At 38.1% G+C, this 21,022-nt stretch overlaps 1 protein-coding gene across 1 annotated transcript; it reads right to left on the reverse strand.

Annotated features, from left to right (window-relative positions):
* Positions 1-47: 47 nt before the first annotated feature.
* diras1b (DIRAS family, GTP-binding RAS-like 1b) lies at positions 48-19,767 on the reverse strand. Its single transcript, XM_087779913.1, has 3 exons — positions 19,625-19,767; positions 6,665-7,005; positions 48-4,767 (listed from the first exon to the last, which is right to left on the reverse strand). The coding sequence occupies exons 2-3, from the start codon at positions 6,971-6,973 to the stop codon at positions 4,480-4,482; spliced, it is 597 nt and encodes a 198-aa protein (XP_087636039.1). The 5' UTR covers positions 6,974-7,005; positions 19,625-19,767; the 3' UTR covers positions 48-4,479.
* Between the last annotated feature and the right edge of the window lie 1,255 nt (positions 19,768-21,022).

A 21,022-nucleotide genomic window follows, 5' to 3' on the forward strand; every position in this document is an offset into this window, starting at 1 on the left:
TTTAAATCCAACCTAATTTAAAGCGTAAAACAAACAAAACACAGAAAAGCAGAGTCGTCATTTTTATTAGGAAAATCATTTTGCAGATAAGATTATTATACTCATCATCATTATCTCTATATATGTTATTTTCAGTTATTCAGAGGATGCATTAGCACAGTATATCTTAATAGGAAGACTATTGCTAGAATAAATATCTATACATTGTTTTTTAAAAAAAAAATTCAGACAGAAGAAAAAAAACAAAAACATTTTTACGAAAAAAAAAAAGTGCGAAAAGAAATCAGCCATTTTGCAAACCGAAAAGTCATTAATGCTGCTATAAGGAATCGATTCTGAAAAAAATACAGAGATGATTCACAGTTTGTGTCCTTGTTCTCATGCTGGCTGGAACACCGATAGGGACCATGCAGGAATGGAGGGCTACGGTTTCAAACTACCCACGACGTCCAGACGCTCCTGACTCGAATCGTTTTACGGGAGCAAAGAGGAGACAGTTATTGGATCTTTTTTTAAATTTTTTACATTCATACGTTCAAACGCTCACACACACACACACACAAACTACTCCAGGAGTCACTTCTAGAGGTCTTGAAGAACCTTCCGTCAGGCCAAACATCTACAGGGACTCCGTCGGGTCCTGAACCACATCAGCAGCGAATCATCACATGTAGCGTTTTAATGATAATAAGTCTATCAATGACCTCCTGTGTTCTGTTACGTCTGTCGTATAAATAATATCAACAAACTTTTCCTGCACTTTCAATCGTAAAAACATTGTTATAAGCAAAAGATAAGATTGGTTAATATGTCGTTAAGATCTATAAAAATGTCTGAAAAGTAAACTTTGGAATGAAAAATAAAAAGCTTGAAATAAGCTCGAAATAAGCTAAAATATATCAGCAGAAAAAATATATATTTATGTCTCAATATTAGGGCTAACAGCTACTACATAACAAAGTCTTTATGTACTTCATCTTGTTAAATGATCACGTTGTTACATGGCAGCGTGTAAAAAGTGACTAATAATAAATCATTTATTGTCTTTCGTCAACAATTCCGATCGGATGTTTTTTTTTCGCTCGAGTGCAGCATCGGTTCCTCGTCTCTGCAGCGTGAAGTCAGCCAAGACTATTTACAACTATCTACAAGCAGACCGGAGCAGGATGGACGGGATGAGTCCTGAACTAAAAATCATGACAGAGGAGTCGGTGAAGCCATCAGATGGTTAAACGTGCACGAAAACATGCAGCTCAGATCCACATAACCAAGGTGGCTGCAAGTGCACACACACACACACACATATGCACAACAGATGAATATAAGATAAGACAACCACGATAGGACGCTGGCAGAATCCTGATTCATGCCATTGTTTAACACACTCAAACGCACAGGCCGCCCTTGCTGCGGTTTCCTCTGTTTTTATTCCTATTTATAGCACACACTACCTCCACTCGGCCACCCTTAACTCCTTTTGTGTTCCTGCCTTTACTGGATCAGGTTTCACACACAGGAGTCGCCGAGCAAACATGAAAACCAAGTCTACACACCATCTGTTGTTCCTAAGCAGCTGCTTCCACATGGGATTACTTCACGGCACAACTTTAACAGGTGAAATCAAGTCTTCTTCAACCGTTGAATTTGACTTTACATTTGAATTATTCAGTTATTTTCTGTTTTCTTGTCCCTAACCCATGGTCTGGGTACCAGTTGTAACCGGGTGTAGTTTCTGTTATATTGATTATAACTAAAAAAAAAACAACAAAAAAACAAACATATTTTCTCTGTCTTAACTTTAGACCAGGGGTGGGAACAAAACTTCCTTAAAGGCAACATCATATATTGTGACTTTTGTAAGGGGTCGTCAAAAAAAGCAAACGAAAAATTACACATTTATAACCAATTAAATAAAACAATTATAAATTTTCATAATATGATCTCAATATTCCCTTAAATTATTTTATAGGGCAAAAATATTCACAAAAACAACGTAAGAAAGTTATATTAGAGTAAATACAATAGTGAATATTGATTAAAAACATTTCCTATATGCGGCTCTACGCTTGCCAGCATCTCAAAGACGCTTGTTTCATTCAAAATTACTCCAAAATAAAACCTGTAAACTAGTAGAAATGAGTGACACACAAACTCTATTCCATTCATTTTGTTTTTATCTGAAGGTCGGTGAATATAAAGCCGACATTGAACGACGGGTTCGCGGTAAGACTAAGGGTTAGGGACCGGTGATGTAGATTGTTCAAGTGACAATAACTCCAGCATCTTTCCAGCCAATCTTTAGTTGTTAATAAACAGTCTCGTGCGACTCAACGTTTCATAACTGTTTGTCTTTTTTTTTTTTTGCTGCTGCCTCCTGCCCTTGAACACATGTTTCCTGAGGAAAATGAGTGACGTTTGTAATGTATCTAAAGTGATCATGAAAGGTAAAAACAAAACCCGCATGAGTGTGTCCCTGCCATCCGACAGGTAAAGGGTCGAGTCAAACAGCACGACACACAGCTAAACAAAAAGTTGGCCTTGAAAAATAACTTCAAACCTATCCTTAGGTACATTATTCACACGTCTGCTAATATCTGGTGGATTTGGAATGGATGAGTCAATACAGTAGCTGTTCATCACAGTACATAGCAACATCAAACCTCCGACTGTCACGAGAGAATTTTTCTTTACATGGGTAACATCTTACTTGAACTGTCTGTCGACTACCATATTTACATTAGGTACAAGCTACAGCCTCGGCGGACATGAGAAAGAAAGATCTTGCATGCTGATTAATAAGCAGGTATTCAAGTAAAATGTCACCCTAAAGTGCCCAGTTGTGGATTCTGCCGCACACATAAAGAGACTAACAAGAACTGTGCTTTTACCGAGAGTGAAGACACACAATTAAAGGGTTAAATATGTGTCTTTTAATGGGACGGGGGTGTGTCGCTGTCCCGCGGTGGAAATCGTCGGTGGATGGAGGTCGAATACACAAGACGGTGAAGGTGAGCACGAGTCCCTCGCTGTTACCCTGTCGGCTCAGCAGAACCACACAACAACGATACACAATGAGGCGCTTGATCGATCCAGGAAAACATGTCATATATCTGTGTCTGTATAAACATGTGCAAAAAAATAAACAGGAGTTTTATTTTAATAAAAAGAAAGTTGTGCTTTTTGTCTGTCCTGCGTTAGAGAGCTCTAGGAGACGAAGACGTCGCTGTTTTCATCCACGATAGTCAGTGTTTCAGGAGTGACTTTGATACAATAAAAGTGATGATTTAAAGTGCAATGTGAAGGCAAGAACCTTGTGAGATCTGTGATGGTGATTATGTCATTGTGTGTGTGTGTGTGTGTGTGTGTGTGTGTGGCAACATTTACATGGACAGCAGTTCTCTGGAATGATCCATGACATTCTAATCCACTATTATGAGGTTTCAGAAGATGCAGAAATGTCTCGAAAGACCAGATTCTACCCGTTAAATCCATCAACTCAGGTGTTTATCGTCTTGAAATTTTGGTTAGACTAGTGCTTGACAAATATTATCATATTAGGAGAAATGTTAATGGATATAAATAAGTTAATGATAGAAAAATAATGTTTTAAAAATACAAAAAAAAAGCCATATGAAGTAATCCAAAATGATACTTGTACAATCAAGCTAACTGGTTACTTCTTTGTCATTGCTGTCCATGTAAATTGAGCAAACATCTGCTTCAGCTTTCAAACCAGCGTGACCTAAAATAAGCGAAGAATAAAGTAATCTAGGTCACAGGAAATAATCTGCAGGTTTTAGATTTTACATCCATCTCTTTTCACACTGTGCTTTTTGTTGGAAAAGGATTTGAACTTGAGGAAAAAAAAAAGAAACAAACATTCTCATGCACCAGAGAAGATGCTCACTGACCACTGCAAAGCCTCCACAGAAGTGTCAGCAGAATCTTAAAAGGATTGTTGCGTTGTAACAGTGTGCAGCCTCTGCTGCTGCTGGAGGCCCCCCCCCACACCCCACCCCTTCGTCATGATGAAGATGATGACGATGGTCTCCTCGCTGGGACTTTTCCTGATGAGTATAGTCCATGTCTCTGTACACTCCTCGTGCTCTGTGAGGCGTCACAGCAGTATCTCAAACCTTCTTGTCCTGAGCAGAGCACGACACAAAACCGATGTTCCTCCAGACCAAGACATGGAGATGATTGGGAGGATGCTGGGATGTAGAAGAAGGTGGGAGAGATCTTTCAACCTTCACTGTCAGTTGTATAAGTCTGGAAGGTGTCAGGACATCCAGGACACGATTCCTGTCTCCGCCGTGAGCTGCTGCGAACTGAAACGTTTGTCTAAAATATACTGTGCACATAAACACAGCAGCAGTCAAACAGAGAAGGATGGAGATGATGAGGTTCCCAGTGCTTTTCCGAACATGATCATGAGTCTTTCCGCTTCCTCCTCTCGCTTCGCCTCCTCCTGTCTAGACTTTACATGACGCTGCATTTCCCCTTCAGTCTTTCGGCGCGGGACTGCTTCCCCGAGCGCTTACCGTCGATGTTGAGACTCATGTTCCTCTTCTTGTCCAGGTTGAGGAGCTCCTGGAAGAGCTCGGTCACGTTGTGGTTGGTCTTGGCGGACGTCTCCATGAAGGCGCACTTCCACTGGTTGGCCTGAGCCTCTCCGTCCTTGGTTTCCACTTCCCGCAGAGTCTCGTCGCTCTTGTTCCCCACCAGCATGATGGGAATGGACTCCACGTTGCCCTTTATCGCCAGAACCTGAGAGAGAGAAGATATACTTTAGATTTAAATTCTAAGAATATTAATTATATTTAGCAAGTTACAAGTACATAAATTGTAGTTAAGTTTTTAGAAACATTTAACTTACTCCACATATTTCATACGGTGGAAACCAGCAGAACATGTAAACCTTCAGAGAAGGCCTAAAATATAAATTTGAACCTCTTGTAATGTCATTTATTTTATGTTCCTAGCTACGTTATTAACTAAAGCCTACCATCATTAATCCTGGCGGACCATCCTGATTGGATAACGTCTGGATGTTAACCAACCAGGATGGACTGTCTTTATTGAGAACCGTTCGGGACTTCATGAATCCATGGTCAAGTCAAAGCTAAATGTATTTTGGTTTGGAGAAATGTGCAGCTTTCCGGAAGTTTGACCAATGTTATCTCAGCAAAGTGATTAGAGGGGGAGATTTAAATGGCAGAGAGGAACAGTGACGTTGTCTTGGTTGCATCAATTTTTTTAAGGCAGCCATTTGCTAAAAGTTAGAAATAATTTACAAAAAAAAAAGATCCTACAGAATAGGATGTAAAAGTATTAATTAAAGAAAGTGGAAAAGCATTTAAAAGTAGGAAAATTATCCGCAGATCATTGAACTCAACGTCCATGTCAACAGCTTCACAGGCTGATTCTCTGAAATAGATTTTAGCTTTAGATCAGGTATGTCAAACTTCTTTTCCAGCATTACTTATTGTTTGTACGTTGATGTCCTTGTATACTGTATATACTTCTTTGACATTTAGATGAATGCATGTAGACAACAGCTTTAGAACAGCCACTGTAATGGAGAAGGAATATTTTGAAAACCAAAGACTTCAGTGAGAGAAGCAACACTTTTTCATCCTTGTTTAAATTGTGTTTAAAAAAGTACATACCATACAGAACAGACACATTGAGTGTGGAGTACCACAAGGCTCAGTAATGGGGCCAATATAAGTGTTTTTTTCAAATAGAAAATGTGTAATTAAAAACTTATCATTAAGCTTAAATATAGTGCTCAATATTAATTGTAATTATTATTTTCCTCCAGATCTACAGGAGCCACAAAGAAAAGGATGTTTAGGAGCCATACTGAGATACATTTTAAATTAAGGTATACTTTGAAGCATGGTAAGAAAATAACGACAGAATTTAATATAACAAATGGAAAGAATCAACCTGTTTTCAATGAAAGAAATGAGAAAAGTTCTTTACTCTTTTACTTTTATGTTGTGATTTTGCAACTTATATATAATTATAATAAACATTTAGTATTTATGTGTATATAATATGTACCTATGGGTATTTGCTTAGTATGTGCATGTATATTTTTCATTTATACCATGTTATATTGTGTAATATTACTAATACATTTTTTTTGTACAAGGATATGTATTTAGTATAATTTATCATTTCTATAATTATATAAATAATAATATATTTTATTTATATTGCACTTTAAATTTGGAAACAAAGTGCTACACAGTAGAGCAAGATTAATACATTCAAAAACACGACAGTAAAAGGCTAGACACTAAAATGAGCTAAACACTTTTCTAAAAAGGTAGTTTTTGAGACCTTTTTTTAAAAGCATCCTGCGGGAAACTACTACTATCGATTTAGATATATACAGTATATCTATATAGATATTAATGTTATGTATTACTATGAGTATCGATCTACAGTGTTTTGATTTTGGGATTTTTGGGTATTTCTTTCTTAGGAGTTTAAAAAAGATATATATTTTATATATTCATTTAATCATAGCAGTCATTAAATATAAAGTTTTAAAATTCATTAAGTTAAGTTTTTCTTATTGTGTCTCTTTTGTGCTGCAAACCGTTTGCCTCTAAACAGGAGACCACAAAGTCCTCCTAGGAGATGCACACACCTGCTGATAGATGGGCTTGAGCTCCTCCAGAGACTGCTTGCTGGTGATGGAGTAGACCAAGATGAAGGCGTGGCCCTTGGAGATGGAGAGGCGCTGCATGGCTGGAAACTGGTGGCTGCCGGTGGTGTCCGTGATCTGGAGCGTGCACACGCTCTTGTCGCAGCTGATCACCTGGCGGTAGGTGTCCTCCACCGTCGGGATGTAGGTGTCCCTGAAGGTCCCCTTGACGAAGCGGAGGACCAAGGAGCTCTTCCCCACTCCCCCGGCCCCGAAGACCACCACGCGATAGTCGTTGCTCTGCTCCGGCATTCTGCCCCCTCAGGCGTCAGAGAGTGTGAGACCTGGAGCGGAACAGAGGCTTTATTGGCATGAAAGTAATTACTTTAAGACTGTATACCAGGCTGGTGATGAAGAAGTCCAGCCACGGGGCCAGAATTTAAACGAGAGGAAATGAGGTTGATTTCGCTCCAAGATCGATAGCATTTGCAGAGTCACAGTTTTCTCGCACAAAACTTTTTTTCTGTTGCTCATCAATTTCCTGGAGCGACAGGAAAGTAATGTAAGCTGATCATTTTCGCAGTTCGGAGCTCCTCAGATTTCAACAATAGATGATTTCATTTTATATTTAAAGTATAAATAAACCGTATGTGAATGTTGTGAGTAAGAGATAAGGAACAGAGATGATGGATGTCAACGATAACAACAAAACAAATTAATGAATTTGTTAATAATAGAGATAATTAAGATACAATTGAGCCTGAAAGGTTTAAAAAGCTGTGTCAAAATAAGACACCTACTTCCTGTTAGGTAAACATGCATTTTGTTTGGCCCATGATTTGGAATGCTAAAAGATTTCGGCACCTTGTTTGACTGGTTCTGCTTCACAGTAAGTAAGTAGGTAATGGTTATTTGTAAAGCACCTTTCTAGACCAAAGCGCTTAAACAATCAAAAACAATACACAGTTCAAATACATACTTTAAAAGGCCAAGACACATAAGATAAACACAGGAGTCCCAGAAAATCAGGGAAAAGCCTGAACAAATAAAAATGTTTTAAGATGTTTCTTGAAGGAGTCAGTAGATCATCAAGCGCAAAGAGAGAGAGGAAGATCATTCAAAAGCTTAGGAGCAACAGCCTGGAAGGATTTCTCTCCTCTGGTCCTGAACCGTGTTCAGGAACCATCAGTAGATTCTGATCCACAGACCTCAGAGCCCGAGCTGGGGTGTAAGTCTGGATCAGATCAGTGATATAAGTAGGAGTCTGACCATGAATAGATCTGAGAGTAAGAACCAGAATTTTAAAGTTGATCCTGAAAGAAACTGGCAGCAAGTGAAGAGTTTTAAGGATCGGGGAAATGTGAGTTCTTCTACTTGAGCAGATCAGAATTCTTGCTGCATTAACTGCAGGCAAGACAGCGAGAAGCAGTAATATCAAGTGATTAAACTCTTCCCGAAGCTCTTCGGCGCCACCTCCATTTCTATACAGAGGCTTCAGTTATTAGCTTTGTAAATGAAGGACATTTTCAAACATGATAAAAAAACGAAACAAAAAAAAAGTCACAGCAGTACTGGGAGACAACTTGAACTATTATCTAGAATGATCGCAGCTAATGGCTATCAAGGCTACTGTTAGCCATCATAGGATAGTTTGCTAAATCTGGGAGCAGAATTGACATCAAGGAACAATACTACCCAAATCATGGAAGTCCCTGAGAGTCTGGTCTCGGTTAGTACTGCTATCATAAATCATAATAGAGTCATCTCAAAACTTAACACTATATGAGAGAAAAGACAAATAGGTACCAGCGAATAACAATGAGGCAGGGTCTTTCTTTTAGCAGGCAGAAACCTCAAGCAGAACCAGACTACTGCTATGAATTAATGACGTGCTAAGGCTACTCCAAAAAGCACACAAGACAACCCGGTCTCAGTTCAGCTAGCATCATTTAATCTATGGTCAATCCGAACCAGAACCTCCTGCCACAACAAAAGTTATTCCACACACTTTCTGCACTATGTAAATAGGTAAATGGTAGTTTTATTTATGTTTAGGATTTATTTTCATGTTTGCACATGAAATATTGATACATTACCCCGAGCAAAAATAAGGTAATGTGGTTCATAACTTGATTGTCAAAGTCAGAATTTTAAAAACTAGACCCTGACACTTCAATAGTGGAACAGAAAGTCTTTCCATCATCGAGCAGGAACATAAATAGTCCAGTTTTCAGCATCTCGGAGCTGCCGCAGAATCACAGCGGTGATCAGCCCAAAGTATCCGCTGCATTATTTATTTCTTCTCAACTGACTTTTGGCTCCATAATAAGACGGCGCTTCGTACGGCGCGCTCCAGCTGCAGCTGTAATGAAACAGCAAATTGACATCAATACTGAATGGTATAAGTGGATTTCTGTCACGCCTGCGCCGCTGGAGCCCACTATTGATGACGGGCAGCCCCTTCTGCTGGTAATTGCACCGTCAGGTTCAAGATAATATCAGTCAAGGAGTTCAACAGAGATGGCGGAGAGCCTCTTGAGTTTTATGGTCGATCTATACTGGAGGTTCTGCGCGGTGCAGGAGAGTGTTTTATATCCCGGTGGAGCCCATGGACACCAGGGATTTATAGGCATCTGCCGCTGCTGTTGTTTCCTTTAGCAAGGCGTTTCTGGTGCATGCAGGTTCTACAGGAGAGCTTTTATACCTGTAGTAAGCTTTAAATTAAATTCAATAGTTACAAGAAAATAATAATTTAAATTGTCTTAAAAACTAGGTAACTACTGTAACTACTTTGTTTTTAATAAGTTCTGATTTGTAATAATTTGTTTTAATAATAATATATTTCAAATGGCTTTGGATTAATTCTGTTTACTTTTAGTGGTTAGAATAGAATAGAATAGAAAATGTTTATTCATCCCCAGAGGGGAAACACACTTTTACAACAGCAGCACAATTGAAAATAAAGTGCAAGGAAAAAAAAAGAAATAATAAAAGAGATAATAAAATAAAATAAAACGATCTTAAAAATATACAAATTATTTACAATATTAGAAAATTAACACTATTAACAAAATAAAATAAAATAAAATAAAATAAAATAAAATAAAATAAAATAAAATAAAGGACGCAACAGCTTGAAAAAAGTTTTCTTTCTCTCAATATGTTTTTTATTCAACTAAAACATTACATCTTACCTATTTGCTAATGTTGAAGTAATCCCTCATAGCACTTTATTGGTGCGAATTACCATATTATTACATTATAGTTATAGTTATATTACTTTTTTTAAACTTATTTCTGTGGATATTCCCAAACAAATTCCCTACGAAAGCAGCAGTTGCTCATGGTCCCTGAGGACGTGAGACGGATTAGTAATCTGCATCTTGCTCTGCTCATCAGGCTGTGAGGTCTAATAATGGCATCAATCACAGTGGAGGGTTCAACTCCCAACTGTCAGGGACGAGCAGCCTCTGCTGACGTTCGCTCTGTGTCTGTTTGATGAGAGACTCTTTTCATCAACAGTAAGTGAAAGAAAATCCTGACTGTGCTTTACAACAATCCACCCTCTGGAGCAGTTTTAGGGGAAATAAATGTGAAACAATGAAGATATTTATGTATATATTTGTGGTATATATTCCCCCAAAAATGTAAATATTTTGCTTTCTATGTAAATATTATATTATATTATAGACATTTTTACATACTTTTTGTTATTTGTTATGCACTATTTAGTTACCGGAAGCAAAGAGAATCTATACAAACAAATATATGTGTTTTTTTAGGCACTGAACTGCAGTCGTGCTTAGCAACAGCAAATCCGATTTTTTTTCTTTTAAGCTACAAGAATGTTCTTGTCCAGTCAGAAAAAAAAAGATTAAGCTTAATCTGGGGCGTATTTAGATTTGTTTTTAAGCGTGTCATTTTGGACTAATATGACTGTTGTGATATGAAATTATGTGATATTATTTTGTTAATAGTGTTAAATGTCTAATATTGTAAATAATCTGTATATTTTTAAGATCGTTTTATTTTTATTTTTTGTATTATCTATTTTATTATTTCTTTTTTCCTTGCACTTTATTTTTTTCAACTGTGCTGTTGTAAAAGTGTGTTTCCCCTCTAGGGATGAATAAACATTTTCTATTCTATTCTAAATCGTTTCAGCAGTTGGTGATTTCTGATTGACACGTTTACAAGCTTTTTTATTTTATCCATATAGAAGGACTTACATCAGAGGGGCCAAAATCCAATTTAAGATTTTGACATTTTCTTTTTTTTTTAAAGGTTCAATTTATCTTAATCATCTGTCTGTTTTATCCTCTTTCACCATCAAATTCAGTCAACATCAGCATCAACTATTGTATGATGACATCCCTCACCTTAGTTCCTTATCTTATCTTAAACACCTGGTAAATGACCAGATTTGTGCCATGAGTTTGACCTTGAAGTTATTAACAATTAATTCATCTATTTTTAAAATTAGATATTGTTGACAATTAGAGTCGTCATAATGATCTTATATTAAATGGAACAACACACATCATGGTGACGTTAGGGCTGATGATTCCTCTTGCACGCATACACACTGGCTGATCAATAAAGTGATAGCGTGGCTGTGTTTTTGATCAATGCCGCTCATCTGTCTGGGCCCCACCGGTCCCTTCACCATCACTGTTTCTTTTTTTCTGTGTTGCGCTGGGGAATTCAGCTCCATGACAACCATGTCGCCCTCAAAAACCCCGGGCTGTGCCCCCTCCTCGCTTCGCTGGCACTAAAATTAGCTCCACTGTCCGCAGTTGCAGGTGGAACTTCAACCCCTTTTTCACCGCCGCTCGCCCTTGAGAGTTGGACGCCACTCCTCCTCGATATCGTCCCTCAGCATCTCTTGTTTCACTCCAAATGAGATGACTGCAGCTCCTTCCATGAATTAATGGTCTACTACAGACGCAGCCAGACTCCATTAGCCGATAGCTTTGGCCACCGGTGGAGAAATGAGATGCAGCTCCTTCTACGGCTGCGGGGAAATGTCACCTTTTACCAAAATATGCACATAATTTCCCTCAAGAGAGCCACTTACGCACAGGCACAAAAGCAAGCACATTAGGCGACATCATTGCCCCCCCCCCATACAGATCAAGAGCGTCATTAAAGCACACACACACTTGAGGAGCGTCTTGAAATGTTGAGGATGATGAAGCTTTAGGATCAACTGACTTCTGCTGCTGCAGTCTGTTGTCAAGTTCACGAGCCGTCAACTGCCACATCTGGCTACATGTGGAATCTAATTTAGCCGTCGACGTTGTACCAGTCATTTAAGTCTAACCTGACAATCATTAGATTGAAAAAAAGAAAAAATTCGACTGATAATTAAGTTACTGAGGTAAACGTTTATTTTATTCAATATTAGTAGTCAGACAATAAGTGTATAAAGGTATCGTCCAGACAGAGAACACAAAAATATAACTCTCATGACTCACTCACATGTTTCAAAAGGTGAAGTCTTCCTCTCCAAGAAGCAGTAAGTAAGATCTCCCCCGTCTGAAATCTCAGCGAACAAGAGGTTACCAGAGCAGAGCCCATTATGATGTGATAATGGGCGTCACTCCTCCTCCAGCCAGCTGTAATCCTGCCCCGTTTTGTTTATACAACGAGTCCTTTTGAGGAGGAGGCTTCATTTTCTCGTGTAAATATTTTTATCCCTTGTGTTATCTCAGGGTCAAGGTGACCCAAAGGCCCGAAAACCAATGTAATTGTTTTATCCCTTTTGCTTTTAGGTCAAGGTCAACGACCTCCCTGGCTTCTATAAATAGTATTGTAGGTCGTTCACCTTGACCCTGAGAGAACATAAGGGTTAATAAAAGAGAGTTTTGTACAAACACATACTGATGAATACAATAAAGGTCCAAGATCAATTTAAGACACACTTTAATCAACACATTAGTTGACCTTTAACCCCCATAGTTTTATATAGATTTTAATTTCAAATGATCAGAACTATGAGATCAAAAACTTTTTTATCATATATATTAAGATGGACGAAAACAAAAAAAGTAATCCACGATATATAATATAGAAATGTTAACTCTTGATAACCCTTGTTTTATCTCTGGGTCAAGGTGACCCGAAGGCCCGAAAACAAATGTGTTTCTATATCTATTAATTTACATAAAAAGCAGCATGAATTATTCTTTCTAATATTATTGTTCATTGACTTTTAAATGTAATGCTTCATTAATAGAAATTTCACTCAAGTTTTTCCTGCCATTCAAATATATTGATAAACTATTATTGTTCTTTAAATGTTGTTTAAAGAAATATAACATGTGAGAAATGGCTGTTTTGTATAGAAATGTGTCAGAATTTGATGAAATAATAATTAAAAAAACGTTGTTTTCTCATTAAAGAAATATTTTTTATTAGTTCCCATTACTAGTAAACAAGTAAAAATAGTTATAACACCTGAACATGTTTGAATCTGACCAAATGGAATTAAGACTAAAGCACCGTCTGCTCAGGTCTGTTTGTCTCCACCTTGCTGAAAGGCACACCGTCAGAAAAAGCTATTCATGACCGTCTTTATCACCAGCGCTAGCACTCTCCCCGCTGATCCGTGATGTTCTGTGATAATAACACCTCCGCCTGGCCCGGCATCAGAGCCGGTGGGCTGCAGTAAAAGCCTAAATGATATTGAGCAGAGCAGCAGGTAGCAGGGTAAATTTAGGAGTGCAAACACTGGCAAGATATCCTGCTGCGAGGTGTGTATTTCTGTCTCCGCTCGCCCAAACTATTATCACACACACACATGTTCTTGAACTTTCAACGAGGATGTGTTTTTTACTGGATTAGAGTATTGATGATAATCTGCTTGATCCCCGATCAGGATTAGAGCGCAAATGAAAGAACAGATTTTTCAGATCAACGATCAATTCATGTGGAATCTCACTCCGGTGGAAGTCGTCAGTGTTCGACGAATGCATGACGTGACATTTTCACCTTAAAAACTGTCTTTTAACATGATCCTGTAAATAATTGGATCATTTCCAAAGTCAGAAATCAATCCCTTTTTTAAATCATATCCACAGTGCCAGGCCTTAATCGTGATTTCATATGAAAAATACTACTAAAAGACAATTATCAAAATTTAATATTGATGTCAATAGTTTAATTTTCCTTCAAGAACCATCTTAAGACCTTTTTATTTCTGCAGGCATTTTCTTGGGGCTTTTATGTCCATCTCTAGGTTGTCTTGGCTTAAAACATGTATTTTAACTGTGTATTGTCTTGGATTGTTTAAGCGCTTTGTGACCCTGGTCTGAGAAAAGACGCTTTACAATTATTAATTAATTAATTGTGTTAAAATATTTGACTTTATATGAATATGTCAGGTACTAATTTAACTGTTTTGATTCTTTTGACATTTTTAACCCCTGTGTTGTCTCAGGGTTAAGATGATTCAAAGGCCTGAAAACAAATGTGTTTGTGGTATCCCTTGTGTTGTCTCAGGGTCTAAATGATCAAAAGGCCTGAAAACCAATGTGTTTGTGGTATCCCTTGTGTTGTCTCAGGGTCAAGGTGAACCACCTCCCTGGCTTCCATAAATACATATGAAGTGGGGGAGGTCATTCACCTTGACCCAGAGACAACACAGGGGATCTATCTATCTATCAAACACATTTGTTTTCAGGCCTTTGGGTCATTTTGACCCTAAGATAACACAAGGGTTTAAAAGCACCAGTTTCATAGATGGTTCCAGATCATTCATTTTGTGGAATTACAAAAAGAAAATCCGGCCTTCAAGATCAAAAATCAGATGTAAATGTAAATCTGATTATTTGTTAACTCTCCCTGCAGTTCAGTTCCGAGTCACAATTAAACTTTATCTTTCGTAAATAATAAGGGAAAATCCAATGTTTTTTTCATTTATCCAAATGTATCTTCATTACTTGAATGGTAAGCGGCGTCCGAGGAGATCTTCTGGTGATGGTTGAGGTTACTTGAGACCATATTTAACGCGTGGTGGACTTCTAGTTGTCTGACTGGAGCGGAGTGTGATCACGAGTGTTAATCTGTCCTGTGATTGAGTGCACTTCAACCCGGCGTGCTGGTGTGTTGGAGCCCATACGCGAGATTGTAACTCTGTGGTCTTGGCTTAGTCGCTAATCATCAAGCTTAACCTCCTCTGTGCTGTCGGCCTGCTCCGCATTGACCCAATTCCCCAGACTTAAGTTACCAGCGGTCTCTCGATAAGACGACATGCACTCTGGATTAATGAAGCCCCTCTGATGCACAACAACACGGCCAGGTGAAGATGTTCTTCTCCAGTAGTTTGGATTCTTCTTGAGGGCGACGTTTGAGACTAAATCCAACACGAATTCATACTTAAATCGAAAATGATCGACTTCACCAAGGATCTGCTTCTCATCACCTGAGACCCTTCAAGGACAAAGATGATGTTTCATAGGGAACTAAGACAAACAAGTACATGAAAATGTATTTTACTGGATACTATTCTCAAAAATAGGTCACAACCATCTTGTACCTGAAACGTCACCGATGACCACGATCACAAGCTTATAAATTATGAATACTGTTTTATTAGAGAGATGAACCAACCACCAGATTAGACATTTAAAAGGCAACTAATGTTGATTTAAGTGTGTCTTAAACCAATCTTGGACTTCTATTGTACTCATCAGTATGTGTCTGGTTGTACAAAACTCTATTTTAATAAAGATAAATGAGAAAAAATGTGCTTAAGCCCCGCCCATTGAAAACACTTTGTTTTTCTGGAGATTTAATATGGTTTACTATAACCAAACCCTCTCTGCTGTGTTGGTCAAGCATTGAGGTTTGTCATCAATCCTGGAGGTCTCCACTTCGAAGGGACTCGTTGTATAAAAAAAGCAGGACAGAATTACAGCTGACTCGAGGAGGAGTAAAGCCATTACTACGACATAATGGACTTCACTCTTGTAACCTCTTGTTCGCCGAGATTTCAGACGGGGGAGAACTTTATAAAGTAATAACTTCAAAACATGATCCTGATGAGGGACTTACTAAATTTGAAACATGTGAGTAAGCCAGTTTGGTTTCACATTAGTTTCCCTTCCAGGATATATTAATTGTCAAGATAAATTGATCATCTGATCAACTTTGGTACTTTTATTTCTGAATCTCTCGTCATAATGATGCTACCACGTTTATAAAATATAAGGAAATTGCTAATACATCCATATTGTGATCATAAATCACACCTTTACTTTTATTATACCTGCCTAAATATGACACCTGCCTATAATTGATAGCTATCAGCAACGACACGAACTAGGCGAAGAAGAGTTGTTTAGGTTGGACTTGCAACCCGTTAGAAACCCATTTCAAACTCAACGGGGACCGGAGGTGGAGACAGAGCCACCGGCTGTTTTACAGATTTGTGAGGTTTAGCTGTACATTTTTGATATTGTATTTTATACATATAAATCGTCACCATCTTAACCATATGGTCAAAGCTGTGTAAAAGATAACATTGGATGTGACGATCTTTATTCCTACAGAAAAAATGGAGTCCATCGCTCCACCTGCACTCATAAAAGCGTAGACAATAACTGGAGCGACGCACAATATCATGTTAAAAGCTGCAAATAGCCAGCGGGCCTCCAGTAAGTCACCTCTGTTCCCTACAAGGAATTGCACAACACAAGCAGGATTTGATCCTCAGCACATTAGCAACATTCCCATCTCATTGAAATCGGTTTTTGCTATTTCGGTGACACATATACAAACGCTGAGAATCAGTCAACATGTTCAGTAACCACATGTTTCTTTAAGCAATGACTTCAATTGTAATATAATCCATTTTTTTTCTGTCTTTACCCTCCTTTTTTCAGATAACAAATATCCGCTCGTGTATAAAGTTGTCACTCCTGGACGGCTGCTCGACAACAACATCGCCCGCACGTCAGCGCTCCAGGTGAAAACAATCTCTGCACAGCGTCCGACACGACTCCATATTTAACAGGGATTTAAGGGGAAAAAAAACATTCCCCCCTCAGGCTGGTCATTAGTCAGTCCCACGGAGGACGGTAGTAAACAAGCCCACTAGTCATAATCACAGTGAATGCTGCAGTCGTACACAGGATGGCTTGTAAGACGTCCATGTAATTAGTCTTGGAGTGTGTGTTAAGACGGAGCATCGGGCTGAACCAGGGAACCCGGGGAGGCTCCGTCTGCTATCTCCATAAGACGCCACTAATGCCCTGGCCACGATCTCAGGACACCTGCTGGATCAGCACCAGTTTCCACTCTATCATATTCCTTTTTTTCGAGCGTGAATTATAGATCGAGGGTCTATTCTTGGAGGCCAGAGTGGGCTGAGAGCTGACTGACGCACCTGCCCCCGAAACTGACAGATGGACACGTGACGGTGGTTCTGCTCTGACATCACTCATTTTTTTTTTCTCCAGCTCCGTAATTCCACTTGATCCGAAAGTCTGGTACGGAAGCAGGTGCTCCAGAGGAGACACGGCATGGGAATCCCTCGGCGTGACGTCTTTGTGATGGAAACGTTAGTGACGTCCAGCAGTGTTGAGTAAACATGCGACCAAAACTGATTGAATAAAGAACTTGTTTTCAACTAAACGTTTTCCATGTTGCATAATTCACTGTTTAAATAGGAAAAAAATCTTTGATAAACGTCATCTCAAGCTCTACATGTGGTGACTCTCACTCTTTCTACACTTGAAATTAGAGACACATTTTTTCTGTTTTACTTGAATGATCGCAACATAGAAAAATAAAAACTTCTTATTCATTCAACACTTGACTTGTTCGCCCCGAAAAGCACTGGTAGCTTTTAGCAATGAAACTGGACAAACAAATGCGAAAAACCTCTATGACAGTATCATTTTTTTTAGATTTGGACAATACACTTATTTACCTTGTGTTGCATTTAGATGTTAATTTTTACTTTAATTGACATTTCACAACAAGGCTGTACAGCTGTCGACATTATTGGTGAAGATATTTTATAATTTAGCATGAATTTTTATGTCGAGTTGGATGATATTTCATCCTAGAAAGAAATTCTTTTAATACACTTTTTGTCTTTTTTTTTAATGATTTGTCCGTCTTAAATACACATAACATGTATAGCTTGAGTTAGCTTAATGCTAAGCTAAGCTAACATCCAATGCAATTATATTGTGGTCTTTTTATGTATTCACTCATATTACATGTATTGCTATATTGTGAGTTCATCAGTTTACTGACATGTGCAATGTTTTAAGGTAAATATAAGCGCTCAAGTGGCTAAAATTGTTTAAATGTTGGAACAACAAACAAAGGAACAACAAGTAAAGTGTATATTTATCAAGTTGCCTGTAACAGTTAGTATGAGTCTATTTGTGATATTATTTGTATTCTTGGATACTCAATAGATCTCAATTATCACTACATTTGTCTTCTATCAAACACTCACTACTCAAATTAACTTCCTTCAAAATCTTTTATTGGAAGCCTTTGTTTAATAGTTGACATTGATAATCTATATTTCTTATTGTAAAAACTGGAATCTCAATAGATCACAACATAAAAATAGACATTGATCTACTTTGATTTGTGCCAACCATCCCGAGGGCCACTTAAAATGACTTGACGGGCGGGAGTTTGACACGTGTGTTCTGTAGCCGACATGCGTTCTTGTCGTGTTAAGCTGCGTGAGCTGTTTTCTAAGAATGACCTCTGAACTTTGTCATTCCAAACATGTTTGACTAACACAAAGCTAACATGCTACGTACGTGTTGTTGTTGTTATTATAAACAATGTAATGATGCACCAGGATAAAGTTACTGGTTATATAGGCATGTTTTTGATAATTATCAACTTTTAATTTCACTCAAATAAATGAGAATAATTATAATTTGAATATCGCAGTTTAATAACCAAGTTTAGTAACACAATCCTCCCCGTTTCCTTCATCCCTGTCTGGCACTCATATGTGGTCAACCAGAGTTTTCCTTTCAGTAACCTTTTCCCACATCCTTCCAAAAAAAAAAACCTCCCTTAAAAATCCTCCTTCTACTCACACGTCCTAAAAACACTCGCCACAGTAATCGATAACGGAGACGACGTTTCCCCATCTGTGCTTCTAACACAACATTTTTGTTGACACAAATGTTCTGATTCTGATCATCGGTGCCTGTGACTCACTCTTTTGCACGGCCATTGTCAGCGTTCTTATGCAACATCAATGCACATATTTTACACACACACACACACACACACACACACTTATAGTTGAGCCTCCTGCCATTACACGGATGACTTACGGCTTAATCTCAGGATCATGGATCGCTTCTCTTTTTTTCTGTCCACAATAGATAGTTGAAAAAAGAAGGCCTAAGTAAAAAGACAAACATGCTGGATGATCCACACTGGAAGTTACCATGATGCGCTCATGTCTCAACACACACACACATCCCAGCAGGCGGATATAGAACGATCCAGATGGAGGATTAAAGGGAGTATTTGCTACAGAAATCAGTTTCTATGCGTCACACAGGCGTCATTGTGGAAGTAAGATTTTTCTTTTTTTTTTTAAAGGAGGGTGTGGGGGGGGCAGGTTTGTGCGCAGCGCCATTACAGAGCTCCAAACCATCCCACTCCTCCTGGTTTCATTCATAAATAGCAGTGGATCGCCATCTCGCAGCGGGGCCATCATTTTTTTTTTTTTTGCAGCACCTCCATCCCTCCATCCTTTCCCCCCGCGACTCCCCCAACCCCTCCCCACCCACGTCACACCAGAGGAATATTAATTCACGTCCACCCTATATATTGACACCCCCCCCGCCAAAATGTGACCCGATAACGATCGAAAAGATCGAGATACGTGAAGACAATAGTGTCGGAGGCTCGTGTGCAGAAGCTGCGCCAAAAAAAAGGAAGTGGCGCAGCATCCTCTCGTACCTGGACGGTGAAGAGATGCTCCGCGTCAGGCGTGTCCTTTGAGTCAGACCAGAAGACAAGACGCGTCTTAAAGCATTTTTGGTTCATGTAGAGCTCATGTCGTCCGGATGCGAGCGGCTTCTCTCTCTCTCTCTCTGACTCTCTCTCTCTCTCTCGCTGCGAGGACGTGGGAGGTTCTCTTCCTGCCCACTTCTCACACACTTCCTAGTGGCTCGATGTGAAAATGTAAATGATGATTTTGAGTCAGAGCAGGACTGTTTCATAAAAAAAAAAAAACGATTATAATTTTCCAAGGAAAAAAAAAGGATTTCATATTAAAAGCTTGCTATTTGCCAGTGACGTGAGGTGGAGTCGGATTGACAATTGTGTGAAGGGAAAACAGCTTTTTATTTCTCTATTCCTCCAAGAAAAACTGATATAATTTCATATCATCATTCCTCTTTTAATGATGCATATCCACAGAAAATATTTCTCCTCAAAATAAACTTCTTCTTATATAAATTTTATTAAAAAAAAGAAGTATTGTGTCTAATTCATATAAAGTATGAACAAATTTAAGTATATACAGGTGTGCAGCACATATTTAGTTTTATGATTCGGTAAAAAATGTAAACAGTAATTTTGTCACTTTTTTTTTTACATCAGTAGTATTATCAACTTCTACTGCAACAAATAAGGCGTCCTTTATCTCCTTATGAATTTTGTTTCTGATTATTTCACCAACTACTTCAATTAAATCGTTCTGTATTCTGAAGGACAAGCCAAAAAATGTTTATAATATTCCAGCTAACCTCCTTTACTTGCTCTTTAAAAACATAGGACAGTTCTAAATAGTTTGTTGTTTTCATCGTTAAACCAAAGTGCTTGCTCCTGTTTGGCATAGAAGACAAAAAGTTTATTAAAACCTCTTGGTTTTCTCTTATCTTACTATTGTGGATGCTCATGTTTAGTCTAAAATAATACCTACATATTTAGATCTACAACCTGAAAATATCAAATATCATTATATTATCATTATATTTTAATTGAAAATATGATTTGTCTGTTAAAATACTTTTATATGCGAGTGTCAATGAAATAGAGTGATTTGTGTAATTAACACAATGACATATTATTAACAGTACAATTAAATGCATATGTCAGGTATTGTATATATTTATATTAAATTATATGTATATTTTAAAATATATATAATTCTGACTTTTGGCTTTAAGAAAATTATTCATATGAAGCGACATTTTTTGTTTCATAGTTGCGTCACTTTTGGAAGTGGAAACAAAAAGTAATATTAATGTTGACAAAGTCTAATATTTTGTACAAGCGCTGTACAAATAAAGCTTTCTTACTTATATCATCAATGTGCTACTCGTGCGATACAAATAAATCTCATGAATCAAT

Source organism: Callionymus lyra, chromosome 18 (genome assembly GCF_982586985.1).
Source record: "Callionymus lyra chromosome 18, fCalLyr1.hap1.1, whole genome shotgun sequence".
Lineage (NCBI taxonomy): Eukaryota > Metazoa > Chordata > Actinopteri > Syngnathiformes > Callionymidae > Callionymus > Callionymus lyra.